At 44.9% G+C, this 16,143-nt stretch overlaps 2 protein-coding genes across 6 annotated transcripts in view; one reads left to right on the plus strand and one right to left on the minus strand.

The window, feature by feature from the left end:
- PRP4K (pre-mRNA processing factor kinase PRP4K) overlaps nt 1–2,851 on the plus strand; it is a 40,851-nt gene extending 38,000 nt beyond the window's left edge. The window contains exons 16-18 of one of the 3 annotated variants that reach the window (XR_013830322.1): nt 7–93; nt 875–919; nt 2,601–2,848. The gene's annotated coding sequence lies outside the window, so the exon portion shown is untranslated. Of the gene's footprint in view, nt 1–6; nt 94–350; nt 428–874 lie in introns of those variants that run through there. The other 2 variants (XR_013830321.1, XR_013830323.1) reach the window with 2 other exon arrangements.
- Nucleotides 821–15,859, minus strand: FAM217A (family with sequence similarity 217 member A). Of its 3 annotated transcripts, XR_013830326.1 has the most exons (4): nt 14,831–15,005; nt 4,555–4,733; nt 2,862–3,117; nt 821–928 (listed from the first exon to the last, which is right to left on the minus strand). XR_013830326.1 is itself a non-coding variant. In XM_079935363.1 (3 exons), exons 1-3 carry the CDS (start codon nt 15,838–15,840, stop codon nt 6,945–6,947), a joined length of 1,323 nt encoding a protein of 440 aa, XP_079791489.1. In that variant the 5' UTR covers nt 15,841–15,859; the 3' UTR covers nt 6,795–6,944. The 3 variants fall into 3 exon arrangements, 1 of the variants encoding a protein (XP_079791489.1); XM_079935363.1 differs by lacking the exons at nt 821–928; nt 2,862–3,117; nt 4,555–4,733 and adding exons at nt 6,795–8,109; nt 15,788–15,859 and having other exon boundaries at nt 14,831–14,935; XR_013830327.1 differs by lacking the exons at nt 821–928; nt 2,862–3,117; nt 4,555–4,733 and adding an exon at nt 13,367–14,069.
- Between the last annotated feature and the right edge of the window lie 284 nt (nt 15,860–16,143).

Here is a 16,143-nt window from a genome sequence, read left to right on the forward strand (position 1 = left end):
GGAAAGAGAAAAAGGAAAACGGGGCACAGGCCACTCACCGCCTTCTCCAAGGGGTCTGATTTGCTGAGACACCAGCTTCACCTTCTTAACAAGGTTATTTCTGACAGCATGTGTAGATAAACATTTAGCAACAATTTAAAACAAAATCATGTAAATCGGTTTGGCTTTGCAACACGAAGAAATTAGTATTTTTTAACATGATAGCAGAGAATTTTCAGAAATGTATGTAATCTTTTTTGTTTGGGTGGTAAAATTAATGCTTGTCTCCCTGAGGAATGTGGGAAATCATCCGATTTTAGGGGTTTAAATAATAGTTTTAAATTGTAAATGGGATTTTTTTATTCACCCAGGCGCCTAATCACAACAAGCATGCACCTTTTGGTGCATTCGAGAATGGAAATCAGAGTAGCAGCATTCTTCTGGTGGGTTTACTCCATTTAAAGGCATGAGATGCACTACAGCCAGGAAGGTGATAGGTGATACGATAGGCCAGCTCTGACGCTGCACCCCCGTCTCCTCGTGGTTCAGACGTAAACTGACATAAACGCCAGGTGGTTCTCATCCTCAGGTGGTGGCGCCTTGTAAACAGGGCGCCACAGGTGCAGCTTTCCTACCTGAGTGAAATGGGTAGTGATTTTCCCACCGCTGTTTACTTTGGTGGTAATACGCTGCATGGCCAAGTCTCTCCTAGGCATTTTCACTCAGAATATTGACAGTTAGCGTTTGTATGTTTCTGGTGATTTTCATGGCTTCATTTTATATACTTATTTAAGTAAGTTAACTTCCACTTAGAGACAGTTCATCTTATGCCTTCAAAACTGTTACGTGTTCTTTAAAAAACAAAGTTGCTTGTTACTTGTTCTTTGTGTTTTAGGTGCAGCTCAGTGGAAGATGATGACACCAGAAGACATGAGCTAAGGTTTCTGTCCTATAAAAGATTAAAAAAAAAAAAGAATCCTCCATTTAATTTTTGTCCAGTTTTTTAGTTTTCAGCATTATGATTTGGGGTGCATTACTGTTGGGGGCTTAGAGTGGCGCTCCTGTGTTCATTGTAAAGTTTTCGCTTTATCACGCTTCCTGCCTCTCCCCCGCTTCCCCCCCCCCCCCAGGATGAGAGTAGTGGTCAGATCTAGTGATGTTGGCCGTGTGGGTGGTGAGGTTCCACATCACACGTGGTTGTCAAGATTGGTCCCTAAGGATTATTAGAAAGACAGTAGCCACCGGAAGAGCATCCGTCTGAAGGTAGCCGCCCACGTGCGGTGCCACGTCTCCTTGGCTGGTGCAAAGGGTCGGAAGGAGCCCTGAGAGCGAGCGCTGCTCAGCGCCTGGGGCGCCCTCTTCTCCAGCTCGCCCGCAGTGTCTGTGTTCAGCCACTGCTCCGGGCGCGGTCTTGAAGTAGACCAGATACCCAGAGCACTGCCAGTGTTCCTTCCTAAGGGAAATGGCGAGGGCACGTTCCGTAGATCTTTGAAATTCCCGAACTCAGCATTCCTTGATTTGTCTACTTGAAAGGAACCCTGTAAGCAGTGTTTATCCACACACACGTAATTGTATTGGAGTCTGTAATGTTCTAAGGCAGAGAGACGTGGCGCTCCGCAAGCCCTCTGCTAGGTGGGCCCAGGGCATGGACCATCCTCCACAGACGCGCGGTCAGCTGCTGTGTAGTTACTCTCACAAAGGTCTTGCTGTCTTTCACTTTATGGCAAAAATGATGCCAAGTGATTGTGAGACTTCAGGGTCCATAAGTCCTAGGACATAACCCACAAAGATGGCGTAGTTCTCTCTGTAGTTGGGGGGATAGTTGAGCGTCCACATTTTAGACACCGTTCTCTGGGTAGACCTGTTCTCGAAGGTTATCAGAAATTAGGCTGCAATGTCAGGGTTTTGAAGGGAGTGTCTTGTCATAAATCTTAAGACCCTCCCAGCATTTGTATTCACCCTCACCTTCACGTCCTTATTAATAGCGTCCTGTTTCTTTATTCCCCAGTGCCTGTTTCATTCCACTCTACTTTTTCTCAAAATAATTTTGTGTTTAAAAAAAAATTGTTTTTTGCCATTATAATTACCACTTTCTTTTCTTGACTAAAACAAATACTCAGGACATTTTTACAGTCACAGTGTTTTGGGTATGTGGTGGAGGCAGTGAGGTGCAAAGTTCTCAGGTTTGTCCCTTTTTGCATTCTTCCCCCTCCCCTTCACCTGGACTTCTGTAGCTGGCCGGGGAGAAGGAGAATCTCTGAAACGGGCATCACATGTCTTCAGATTTAGGCCGAGCAGTTGAGGGAATCCCCTTTTAAATGTCGAGATAGGAAAGGAGCCAGATATCAAATGCGCAGTTACTTTATGTTAGTTACCATGACATTGTCAGAAATTGGGCCTCATAAAGTGCTTGCTTTTTCATAGCGTCCTAGTTCAGGCGTATATTTAACGTAAATTTTATCATTCTTTTCTGAGACAAAATGTCCTTATAGAAATGTTCACTACAAATTCATGTGTTTTACATGTCAATTAATGTACACTAAATTGACTTTTTAAATGCTTTCCAGTTATTTTGATAGATATCATCATGGTATCTTTAATTTTTCTTCTCCTATGTGTAGGGTAAGGGACTGTTCTTCTGAAGAATCTTTCCATTTAGTGATCAAGATATGGAAGCTCATCTCTGAAAATACTTGACATGTATCCTAATTATTCCCAGTGTCATTTGAATTGTAAGTTGCATTTCAGCAGCAATGTTCCCAGCTGACTTATTAGGAAAATGTAATAAAATGTGCCTCTTGTTACCATACTGCCTCCTGAGTTTTCATTGCTCGAGTTTGGTATCTTACATTTAGCTTTAGGTCAGAAACACTCTTTCTTACCTGATCTTCATAGATGTGCTTTGCGAAGTGTTTTGTGCTCAGATATGACTGGGAACCGCCAGGTTAGGGAAAGTTGTCGGAAGACATCCAGCAGGCTTTGTGAGTCTCACGCAGGGGAGGGTGGGGAGGAGGTCCAGCCGAGCGAGCGGACCTGCGCTCAGAACCTGCAGCCCGGAGACAGCCTGCAAGCCGCTGAGCGCAGAGCACACGCCAGAGGTGCTGTGTTCTCGTTCCCGCTACACACGCTTCCCTTTTCCTAGGGATAGAAACGATGCGTAACGGGATGACCCCTTCCTGTAATGACTTAAATCAGTCAGTTCATTGCAGGCAGGGAAGCCTGACGAGTATTGGACCCCTGTCCGCTTCTGCCCATTCTTTATTTTCTCCTAAGGAACTGTCTTCAGCTTTAAACAGAACAGTGATGAAATACTTAAGAGGAACAGGGAGGTCGTGTGAACCTTCGGCACATGCAAAACAGGACCGGAGGGCGGAGGCCAGAGGCCCAGGCTGGCTTTGTAGAGCACGTCCGATCCAGCTGGAGCCCCTGCCAGCGGTGGCTGGCCAGGTCGTGGTGGTTGGAGCGATGGGCTGAGTGGCAGCGGCTCTGGAGAGCCTTCTTGTCAAAGCCCCGGGTGTGTTTCCTGTGCGGCCTGGTACAGGACTAAGAGCTACGTAGTCATCTATCCAAAGTGATGGGCAGGGGTCATGAGATCCTGTTTTTATCAGGGGAAGTAGCATGCAGGGTGGATTTAGGTTGATGGCAACTTTCAGCACGGGCTTTCGTCTACGGATGAGAAACTCAGACTCTACCTCAGTTAAGACCCGGAAAGGAGCCAAGAAGTGTCAGTGCTGGAGGCTGAACGTGGGATCCACGAGCAAGCCAGAAAGCCAGAGTTAACTAGAATTTCCTGAGCAGGGTTACTTTGTACATGTCTGTTGCAAACTGCCAACTGTTTCTGCAAAAACAGTGGTAGAAGTTGACTTCCAGCAGGTCTGGGAAGTAGCAAAATGTCTTGAATTTGTTGATAACTACACATCAACCCCCCCGCTCCGTGGTGAGTTTTTCTCCTCACCGGTTTCTCTGTGTTGCCTGTTTTCCCCCATCGTTGTACGCGGTGCCTCGTTCTAGGGCCTCGGTTTAAACACCGGAAAGAGAATCCAATCCCAGCAACTCTGTTTTAACCAAGTGCTCCAGACATGTTATATAATTACTAGTCCCTTTGCCGCATAATTGAAGTCTTAGCCGTGCTGCTAACAGCTTTTACATAACTACATTTAGAGCAGTTTGGGACTCTTAACTGAAAGCTATCTGGTAGGTGTTTCAGTTGTTACCTTCTTTTTATTTTTTTAGGTCCAATGGCATCCTAAATAAAACAGTCTGGTTATGTTCCCAATGAGAAATCTGCCATTACCTACCTCTAAGACATTACAGGTCCCCAGTGCCCGGCACGTGCCTCCCGAGAAGTGGGACGCTGACGGTCTATCGTGAGCTGTCAATCTGGTGACAGTCCAGTGCCGGGGCAGCCCACTCCAACTGCTCTGCCCTCCTGTGCCCTTCCTACTCTCCCCGATGACGTGCCTGAGTTTGCCAGGCACTTAATTCACTTGATCTCACGTGATTATATGAGATAAAAGGTATCCTACTCGCTTTACGAATTGGGTAAGTGAAGAACCGAGAGGTTAGGGAACCTGCCTGAGGAGCTGGGGCTGTTAGCGGCGGCGGAGCCTGGGAGCGAGTGCTTGAAGCTGCTTTGCGAACGTCACAGTCCTCTGTGATGGGTGAAGTCCACTCCAGTCAAACGCCTTAAAGGATGTCTACCACCTGCCAAGCAGTGACCGGGCTGCAGCAGTGGACAAAATGCATGTCCCTTCCTGAAGGGATTACAAGGAAGAATTAGCTCATTCCAGCTCTACAGGTGAGGGGCTAAAAATCGAAACACGTAAAGAAAGAAGAAAATGAGAATGGATACAAAGGGCTGGTACGTAAGGTTCAGGACTCAGAACTGTAGGCAGGAGTAAAGAGAGCTGGTGGAGGAAACGAGGAAGGTCATTGCAGGTTGGAACCGAGTGAAAGTACAAGTCCATGTCTGTGTTACAGTCTGTGAATGGGATGTTAGGCCATTTGGCTAAAGACGCTCATTATATGGGATTTGGGTAAAAGTCTATTATAATAAGGGATCCTGAACAACTAAGTTTATTTGTTACTGCTGTTGATGAGGTTCCAGAACGTTCTTTGAAATTAACCTAAAAGCTAAGCATACTCTGACCCCTGCCTCTAAATACTATTTGAGCCTTGTTCTTTTCCTAACGATAGAATAGAGGAAACAAGCTACCTCTTGTTTCAAACAAGTTGCCTCTTCAACATTTATTTCAATTGTCCCTTAAATCATCTCACCCATCCCTAACTCGAATATTCCATCTTATTTAGGGGGATGATATACAGAAGCTTAATACTGACTGCCTTAGTGCCGGGGAGGAGTTTGGGGGTGGGAAGAAGCCTTTCCCTTTTGGTAATGTTTGAAGTTTTAATCATGTGTGTGTGTGTTTTAACGTTAAATAAAAACTAATTTGAACTCACTAACCATCCACCAAAACCAAAGCCCACTACCCCCCAGAATATCCAAACTCTGATCCATGCGTGTTACATCGCGTTTTCCCCTTTACAGTGTTTTTCAAGTATGTCGTTCCAAGAACCACCTGCAATAAGATCACCTGGGATGCCTTCTTCTGCAAAGTGGATCCCTGGGCCCGACTCCCAAAGATCTGTTTCCGTAGGCCTCCGGGAGAAACCAGGACTCTCCTTTTTTGTTTCCCTGACTCTTAAGTACAGTGAAGTGTGTCAGCTGCATAGTTTCCCTTTTTCACCGGTTAATGAGTTAAGCTCTGGCTGTCTGAGCTTTATCTAACCAAGATTAACACTTCCAGCAACAAAGAGCCTTGGGGAAAAATCCCACGAACTGAGGGATTTGGGCTGCTCTGTGGACAGTGGCCTTCTCCCATTTTTCTTCAATATCCTAAAACTATTAGATCTGAGGGAAGCGGGTTGTTTCAAGCCTGAACCTGTAGCTAGGCCCCAAAGAGAAATGATCTTGCTTTCCTGTATATGACAAAGGGCCTGGGGAAGGGAAAGTTTCTAAGGATTCATGGGAGGACCTAGAGGATCTTGTACGTTAATTTAACAAAATAGCAACTTCTTTAGCTTTTAATGGCCAAGCAAATACCCAAAGTTTAGCTCAAAATGACAGACAAAGGAGATTTGTCGAGATGGGAAGGGAAAGAAGAAAGGGTACCAGTGGAGGAAAACAAAATCACTGAGAGAGACAAATACTACATGATGTTACTTATATGTGGAATCTTAAAAAATGATGCAAATGAACTTATTTGCAAAACATAAACAGACACAGAAAACAAACTTATGGTTTACCAAAGGGGAGGGATAAATTAGGAGTTTGGGATTAACAGATACACACTACTATATATAAAACAGATACACAACAAAGACCTAATGTATAGCACAGGGAACTATATTCAATATCTTGTAATAATGGAAAAGAATCTGAAAAAAATATACATATATAACTGAATCACTTTCCTGTGCACCTGAGACTAACACAACACGGTAAATCAACTCTACTTCAATTAAAAAAAGAAAAAAATCACTGACTCTTATGATTGTTTAATAGAACAGAATAAAAGAATAATTGTACCAGCGATAAGTCTATTATGCCATTTATTGATGATGGAATCACACTGGGAAACAATCACAACAAAAGAACCATCTTGAATAGAATGGTTTTCCAAGTGAAACATTCCTTTGAAACATAACATGTAAGAGACTCAAATATGTCATCAGGGAAGCCCCTGGTTTATATGTAGACATCTCAGCTGCGACTGTCACAAGTTCCACTCCACAGCACATTCAGGAATTGTGTGTGTGTGTGTGTGTAACACCTGTACCTCGGAATGAGGAACCATATTTTTGCCAGGCTTCTTGGAATAGACTTGCTCACGTTGAGATGCAGGAAAGAAAAGTTATTTTTGGTCGATGGGTGAGCATTTATCCTTAGCTATCAACGAAGGTGATTAACAGTTTAGCTTCTGAATATAGAATGGTCTGTTCGGTACCATGTCTTTTCGGTAAAGTTTCTTTCCGGTCCTTGGTGGTGCCTTAATTTCTTCCCTCTGATTTTCAGGAAAAGACAGAGGTACAGGTGAGACTGGTGTAGGAGACTTTGGTGGCAGGCATCTGGTTGAGAGCGTTTTGACCAGCACCCGAGCTGTCTCGGCAGGAGCAGGCTCTTCTGACAGTTCTCCGTGTGGGTTTAAAATGGAGACCTTGGGGTTCTTAAAGTCGTCGTAAGCTGCAATCACCTGTTTTGTGGTGGGTGAGGTTTTCAGAGCTGGTCTAGAGTTCCACTTGTATTTCCCAGCACGGCTGCAATTCCACTTGGGAGCATTGTATCCAAGCTTGCAAGAACCAGAATTGGTTTTCCTTTCCTCGTGACTTTTCTCTACACAAGTTGTCTGAAGACCCCCAGAGTCGGAAGGTCTGGGCTGTCTCATTCTGGGTACAGCTTTGGAGGAAGAGGGTCGTTCGGTGGCTAAGGGAGCACAGAAGGAAGTCTGCAGTCTCGGCCGTTCTCTTTGAATAGTCATGCGCTGCAATCTCTCTAAGTCCAGTAAACAAGCTACCAAATGTTCCAGAGAGCTGTCTAGAGGCTCCACTGTCATTTTCCAATTTTCAGATTTTGAGATGGCTAATTTGTGCAAGTCCAGGGTATTGAACTGAGGGGGAAGAAAATCAGGATATGGAAATACTTCACTTGGTTCTTCTGTGAAAGAGTCTTCAACATTTTCTATTGTTTCTGGCTTTAAGTTCAGGTCCATCATTTTAAAATAGCTGAGTAAAGTATCGTTTGCTTTTTCATTTTCTGATAAATCACTTTCATCTGTTAAATTTTCTTCCACACTGCCGTTTCCATACTTCAGATTCCAATTTGGCGCAGTTAAAAGTTCGCCACTGTTGTTTCCTAGAGTTGAGCATAAATTAATATGAGGCTCATTTCTGTCCTTAAAAAAGTCTCCATCAGCATAAGGCCAGCAGTGACTTAATGGCGTCTGCAGGGCAGGGTAGGAGCCAACTGGCTTGTCCACTGAAGCACTTGTTAGTGAGTGGTTCACAGCGAAGAGCCTTATGCGACTACTGGTCACATTACAGCCAGTTTCCACTGAAGATTTTTTGAAATCCCTTAAAAAATGATTTATTTAATGAATGATTGGTTGTCTAGAATTAAAATGCTATTAAAATGATAATGAATAAGAAACCTTATCGAAGACTAGCTAATGTTTGTCTCCCAATGGCATATGTGTATCTATCTATAACAGAAACATGTTAATTTTCAAATATGCTCTAATTATATACAGCTATATACATTTTTTAAAGTACAGATTAAAACAGTAACTGGGCATCCCTTTGTACATGCACAGGTGACTAGATCATTATACCTACAAATGGCTAACTGGCTATGAATGGCCACTAGGCTGAAAGTGTCTAATTATAGCTATTTGCCTGTGATATATTGTACGTTCAACTATGATGCCTGAAAAGGAGGCTATCCAACTCCAACTGAAATTATAGTGAAATGTTTATTTACCCAGAATCAGATAAAAGGAAACTTCTTAGTTCGGTTACTTAAGAAGGGCTTCTACTTTAGCCACTGTGGTTTTTAAAAAATTATTCTATCAAAAAAGGAAGCAAACCAATGTCTATCAAACAAAAATGATCCCAGAGAGAGTCTATTGGAATTTTCATCTGATTGTGCTCTTTTATTTTAGGACTAATACTTCTAGGTATTATATTCAAATGAAAACTGCAAAAAAGCCAGGCCACAGAATACTGAGTTTACAGTTAGTATTTGTTTAAAGCTTACTAGAAATACTGCCATGGAAAGATCTGATGCGTTAACTGACATATTTATAGCCCCATTATCTTCCTGCTGCTTTTAAAGCCAATTTACACTAAAGACAACAAAGCAGCCTTGAAGGATTTTGAAAAGTACAGAAAATAATAAAAATTTATTTAGTTAGCTAATAAATACTACAGCTTTACTGACTTGCCTCTGAAAATCACAGGAAAATCACCTTAAATCTATAATTGATAACAGACACAATCCATGTAGTACAGTTAAAAACAAACAGCTTGGAATCTGAATGCGGAAGACGTAGGCTTGAACCGCTTTGCCACCAACGAACAAAATGGAAATTATAACACCCACCCTGGAGGTGCTCTAAGAAGCAGACAATTATATGAATGTACTTTGCAAATTGTTAAACACTAAATGAAAGCTATGGTGACTTTTATCCTTTCCTTGTTGACAGCATATTGAGGAGAAACATCTCAGTAGTAAAATGTCTCACTGACCCCAAGCTTCCAACTCTGCACCATCACCAGGCCTCCCCAGTATCAATCACGAACACCCCCCAAACGCGTGATTCTGTTTAGTCCTGACAACAGCCCCATGAGGTCGGCAGTTTCATTCTCTACCTTTGACAGATGAGGGAACTGAGGCCCAGACTGGCTGAGGTCGCTCATCTCGTAGGTGGTGGAGCTGGGATTAAACCCTGGCATTGGGTCCCACATTCACGTCTCCAACCCCTGCGCTCTGCCGACTCATTTACGTCCTCTCACGTCCCTTGACCTCTTCCTTTGAGTTCCTTCTCTTAAAGCAGGCTTCCTCCCCCCATCACCACCCGCATCCCCAGGACATGAGTCACTACAGTCCCCTTCGCGCCTCTTGGTTCTCCCCTCAATGCTAGCGCTAGGTGAGCTGTGTCCCGAGCCACACAGGGGAGAATCCTCAGCTGAAGAGACAGCGGCTGTCAAGGGAGCCACACGGTTGTTAAAACTGTGTTGACAAAAGAGAGGAACGCAACTCAGCATCCCCATTAAATAATACGCTATGTAAAAGCAACATCCGGCGGTGCTCGATACATGTTAATTTCGGCGGTGCTCCATACATGTTAATTTCCCAATAACAGTAACCTGCGTTTTGAAGAAGGCTTCTAGCTGGTTCTCACACACACCAAAGTTTAAGAGCAAAAAGTAAGAATTCAAATCCCAGGAAGGGACTGAAGCAGGGAAGGGGGTGTGAGAGCGTGAACCAAGCCTTCACATTCTGGTCCAACCATCTGGTACCTGTCACCTGCTTCCATGTCCTCACCCGTAAAACAGGGACAATGACAACGGCACCTCCCTTGCGGGACTGTCCTGAGGGTTAAATGAGTTAATACGCGTAAGGAACGAAAATCATTCCTGGCACGTGAATTATTACTTTCCTATTACGGTTCCTTTTCACTCGAACGGGAAGTCCAAGCTCTCTCCATCTAGACCCTCCTGGTAAAGGCCCAGTCACCTCTTCACCACATACTGTGCTGTCTGCCAGCCAAGTCCTATTTTAGGGAGCGTCGCTATAACTTCCCACTACTTGCACACAATGCTTCTTTCCTTCTGTTTGTTTTTTGGCCTCGTACTTCAGCTGAGCAGTTAACTCATCTGTACTTGGATTTATCTCAGTCATTTAGGGGTTTACAAACAGAAATATTCTCTCACGTGTTCTCCGTAGCACTTCCTTTGTTGAGAGGATAACGCCATACCTGGAATATCCCTTGTTTACTATTCTAAGAACAGGAAAACTACGGACAACATTTTAGTCAGTAACTGCATGACTTTTTTAAAAAAAATAATACTTTCCGAGTGTGATGAATAAAACCCTACCTGTGTTCTTTTGGGAGCATGCTCTGACAAAGTAAGTTCCAGCATGCGTTGCTCTACTGGAATTTCCAACTGGTTCTATAAAGCAGCAGACTTTTAAACACATGACATCTCTGTTCCCGACTCTTGTTCTAAGAATGTATAGTTCTTGTTCTAACCAAGCAATATATAGTAAAGTCCTATAATACTCCCTCATATCCATATAAACGGTTTTTACTGACCTCAGTAGGAATTAGTATAATCTGTTTATAAACATCAACTAAACAGTGTTAACTAATAAGCCTTGACTATCATTAAGATTGTCTTTATTTTATTAACTGTTTTATTTTTGATCAAAAAAAGTAAACGAAAGATTCATTTTTTTCACTACTTCAAAACAAAATATAACCATTTCAGCTGCTTCAAGATATCTTAAGGGCTGAGACCACTTCCCTTTTGGCAGTGACTGGAAAGCATTATCTTCGCTACAATGTTAATTTCCATTTATAACACTGTTATGTTGAAAAAAAGTAATATAGTAAGATATTTAATGACCAATTTGCAGCCTTGTAAAATAGTAAATAAAGGCTTTGACTTGTTTGAAGAACTTTATAGAAATAAAAATTTAAAGTTTAACTTTGAGGAAAGAAATTTTATTTAAGGAGCATACATGGTAATGTTAAAATAATGTTTTGTGAATTACTTAAAACCAAATACCTATCCTTACCTTGTTCATTTTGTCTGAAAGAATGTGTATGAAAAAAAAGACAATTAATAGGTACATAAAACTGGTGATATTCAAAACAAGCCCCCTTTAATATGAGTGGTTGTTCATATTATAAATTAGAATATAAATTTTCATATATTTATAAGTATAAATATAAATAGACACATCGAGGATTTCTTACCACCTGTGGCACCATCCCTTCCAGGTGGGAGATTTTTATTTTCAGGAACAGGTACTTCTGTATCCAAATTCCAGTGAGATAAGTTCTAAAACAATATTTGTTTTAGGATACACTTAATGTAAGAAAAATTTAAAAGCTCAAATACATAATTGTACAAGTCCCTTGGTTAAAATATAACAAAAGGCACAAAGTCCCATGACCGGCCCCCTCCCTCCTATAAAGGACACTCAGCATTTGTGAGGAGTGGGCAATGTTCTCATCCAACTATCATCAGCTGGATAACACCTCTTAGGAAATGAAAGGCTTTTATAAGAATTTATGATTTCATTCACATTTTGTTAAAATAATGGCACACAAGTTTTCAAAACTTGTGATTTAAAAAGTATGATGAAATGTCCAGGTCACAAGGGCACAGTCACCAGAGTTCATATGTCTGAGTATCAGACCTGAAAGAGTATAAAAGTCTTTCCATCAACCGAACAAGATTCTCACATACTCAACACTGACCAGCCCACCTCTCATTCTAGACTCCAGATGCTGAGAAACACTTAGGAACTATTTTTTAAGGCAAAAAATGAATAAGGACAGGTACAGGACCTACTGAGGATTTACGTTCCAGACACTGTGCTGAGTGGTATGCGGGAGAAGCGTGGGGTGCGTGCGGGAGAGGGATGTGATCATTTATCCTGGAAAGGGAAAGTGAAAAGGTGAGCAGTTAATTTTAAAAAGTGATCTTTAAGGGATGAACTCAGTTTTTTTTTTTTTTAAATCTCAAATGAGAAAATCCTTTGCAAACCAAACTCCAAGCAGGTAGTACTAGGTATTATCTCTGCACTAAGGAGAAACAGGGACAAATAAGCTTAAGTACAGGAGGAGGATTTAATTGATCCACAGGGAAGTTATCTCTCGACAGGAAGGAGAGCTGAACATTGCAATGTGGGCTGCAGATTATCTTTCTCTGGAGGTTTTCATGAAAAATAAAATTAATAAAATTCTCTGCTCTCTGAGATAACATGCATTGGATCTAGTCTCTGCTTGAGAATTGCCAAGGGAGCTCTTTAAAAATAATAGTTGAAGAAACTGACACAGATTCTGATTCAGTAAGATGAGGCCAGATATTTGTGGTTTTTTTTTTTTTGCGGTACGCGGGCCTCTCACTGTTGTGGCCTCTCCCGTTGCGGAGCACAGGCTCCAGACGCGCAGGCTCAGTGGCCATGGCTCACGGGCCCAGCCGCTCCGCGGCATGTGGGATCTTCCCGGACCGGAGCACGAACCCGTGTCCCCTGCATCGGCAGACAGACTCTCAACCACTGCGCCACCAGGGAAGCCCCAGATATTTGTATTTTTAAAGCCTCCTGACAGATTCTCAAGCTTCTCTCAGCTCTGTAATCCTGGTTCCCTAAGGTACAAAATAACCTGTGAGAGAAATAGCCTTACCTTAACATGATAAAGGGGAGGTGATGAAAACCATGCTGTTGAGGTCATAGAATAAAAGTAACCAAATTCGTCAGCCAGTAAGGAAGGCTGTCAGTAGTCCATGAAGTCAGCCAGACTGCAAACTGCCTACAGGGTGGGCATTGGTTCTACTATTTGATATCCACCTGCCTTACCAATATTTTTCACAAAACACGTGTGAGAAAATTTAAAAGGTGAGCATTGCCCGACGGTTCAAGGTGTGATGTTTCACCAAATCCAACTGCAATTAGAAATGCTTGGAGGACTTCCCTGGTGGCGCAGTGGTTAAGAATCCACCGCCGATGCAGGGGACACGGTTCGAGCCCTGGGCCAGGAAGATCCCACATGCCGCGGAGCAACTAAGCCCATGTGCCACAACTACTGAACCCGTATGCCACAACTACTGAGCCCGTGTGCCACAACTACTGAAGCCTGAGCGCCTAGAGCCCGTGCTCCGCAACAAGAGAAGTCACCGCAATGAGAAGCCTGCGCGCCGCAACGAAGAGCAGCCACCCATCGCCACAACTAGAGAAAGCCCGCGCGCAGCAACGAAGACCCAACGCAGCCAAAAATAAATAAATAAATAAATTTTTTTAAAAAGAGAAATGTTTGGAGATTTACAAAGAAGCTGGTTAGCTTTTCCTTTGTTAAAAGACATAAAAATTTTCAGGGAACTCTACTCAACACTCAGTAATAACCTAAATGGGAAAAGAATTTGAAAAAGAAAAGATGTTTATGTATAACTGAGTCACTCTGCTGTACACCTGAAACTAACACAACATTGTCAACCAACTATACTCCAATATAGGATAAAAATTTAAAATAAAAAAAAAAAGAAAAATTTCCATTCGGTATCCCCCGACGCTGCTTCCCGGGCAGCTGCCGTACCTCTCGGGAGACGGACGCGCGCAGCCTGGGGCCGCTGTCCTCACCATTTCTTCCCCCCGTCCCGCTTCTCTGTTTCCTCACAATCCTGCACAGGTGTGGGACAGGCAGGCTGAGGGTACGGCACGAGGCTGATTTCAAAGAGCGCGTGAACTTGGGCTCCGCATGCAAAGGAGCTCAGGAGAAAGCTCAGAACGTGGGAGAGAGGGCCTGTGGGGCGAGGCGGGGTAGCAACAGGAAATTAACTGGAAGCCAGAGGCGATCAGACAAATACGGGGCCACAGAAAACGCAAGGAGGAAGGTCTAAATGACAGAAGAGGAGGAAGTGAAGGTCTGCAGTGAGAAGGGAGACATTTTCAGACAGGACGATAAAACACAAATTAGAAAAAGTATGAATTATCTGGAATTAAAACACGGGGTCACGAACTCTGCTTTTAATGATTTAAGCCAGGTGCTCCGTTTGAAAGCAGGATTAACCTTACACACGGGCACAGCCGACACTCCCACATGCCTCAGAGGTACCAAAAGGCCCGCTCCTGTTTAAGGCATAAGTCTCCGAGAACTACAGTGTCATAAAACAAGTGAAGCAATCTTTAAGGCGTTGCTTAAACTGATTAAGTTATTGCTTAGGGCATGGGTATCTGCAAAAAAACCACAAACTGAAGCCACCGCAGTACTCAGTGTCTTTCCTAGTCGTTTACAACTGTTTGTCCCCTAGAGGAAGGGTGGGTCCTGAAGACGCGGAGAACGCAGCTCAGGGACGCTCTGCATCAGTAAGAACCGATCCACCTGCGCCGCGCCCGGGCGGAAGGACCGGGAGGGAGGCGCGCGCGGGCGCTGGGGATGCGGCGCCGCGGGGTGTGCGGGGTGAGTGCGTGGCCCGGCCTCTGTGACGGGGACCCGGGGCGGGGCTGGGGGGTGGGCGTCCCGCAGGTGCGGGCCGGGCCGCCTCTTACCGCTCGGCCTCTTACCGCTCGGCGCCGCTGGCCACCGGCTCGTCCACGGCGGCGTCTCCGCGGGCGCTGCTGCCCCGAGGCCCCGGCCGCTCCGCGTGCACAGCCTCCGACTCGGCCCGCCTGCAGAGAGGACACAGGGCAGCACGCAGCCGGAACGCGGCCGGCGGGGCCGCGACCCCGACCCCTGATCCCCGACCTCTGACCCCCGACCTCGACCCCACCCACGGCCCCGCCCCTAGCCCGTCCCCTGACCCCCCGCCCCTGGCCCCGCCCCCGCCCCCTCGCCGTACCCGGGTCCTAGACTCCGGCCCTGTCCCCGACCTTGAGCCCAACCTCGCCCCCGACCCCGGCCCTGACTACGCCGGGCCACGACCCTGATCCCGATTCCGCCCCCGCGCCACCAGGCCGGGCTGTGTGTCCAGTGCTGTCCACGCTGCCAACATGCAGTGTCCCCATAACTGACGTGAGAGCAGGAAGGTGTCCCAGCTGAGCGCAAGCCCGCCTCTGGGCGGGTCCTCATGAGTCCAGATTCGATTATACGACAAAGCACTGACATTTGAGCCAGAAATGGGGGTGGTACTAATGCATTCTGTGCGTGTAACACCCAGCTCTGGACTCAACCCCCTAAAGCCTCATTAAGCAGCTGAATGCACTGGTTCTTAATATCTGGGGGGAGGGATCCTTGGAGAAAAATGCAGATGCACCAGATGCTCACCACCATTTCAAGGGTTTCTCAGATCTCTGACTCCCGCCTCCACCCCCAGCCCCTAAGTGTGTCCCCCATTTCCATTTTCTTCTCAGAAAAGCCTTCCCTGACTCCACTTTAAAGAAGCCCTTAAGCAGTGCTCTTCAAATTTATAAATATTTGAAATAAAATTATGTGGGTAAAACACAAAAAAATAAAGAAGCCCTTCCCATGCACTTCACTGCATTTCAGAACCCCCATCTTTCTTTCTTCCCTGGACTCCTCACCATCTTGTTTGCTTCTTTGTTGTCTGTCTCTTCCCAGCAGAATATGACTCCATGAGGGCAGGGGCCTGCGCGTCTCGTTCACTGCTGTATCCCCGTCACTTTAAAACTGTGCTGGGCTCTGTTCCATCTTGCAAGATGGCGGGTGAAAAGGCTGAGAAGCCAGATACTAAGGAGAAAAAACCTGCAGCCAAGAAGGCTGATGCTGGTGGCAAGGCTAAAAAGATGAAGCAGGGGCGTTCCCTGGTGGCGCAGTGGTTGAGAGTCCGCCTGCTGATGCAGGGGACACGGGTTCGTACCCCGGTCCGGGAAGATCCCACATGCCGCGGAGCGGCTAGGCCCGTGAGCTATGGCCGCTG

Source organism: Stenella coeruleoalba (assembly GCF_951394435.1).
Source record: "Stenella coeruleoalba genome assembly, chromosome: 10".
Classification (NCBI taxonomy): domain Eukaryota; kingdom Metazoa; phylum Chordata; class Mammalia; order Artiodactyla; family Delphinidae; genus Stenella; species Stenella coeruleoalba.

What these genes read in the sequence shown, in the direction of transcription:
- FAM217A (XM_079935363.1), bottom strand. Translation starts at nt 15,840, where the DNA reads ATGGAGTCATATTCTGCTGGGAAGAGACAGACAACAAAGAAGCAAACA. An exon ending in ACAAAGAAGCAAACAAGATG is followed by an intron (nt 14,936 to 15,787) that starts GTGAGGAGTCCA and finishes TCCTCTCTGCAG; the next exon opens with GCGGGCCGAGTCGGAGGCTG. An exon ending in GTGGCCAGCGGCGCCGAGCG is followed by an intron (nt 8,110 to 14,830) that starts GTAAGAGGCCGA and finishes TCATTTTTTAAG; the next exon opens with GGATTTCAAAAAATCTTCAG.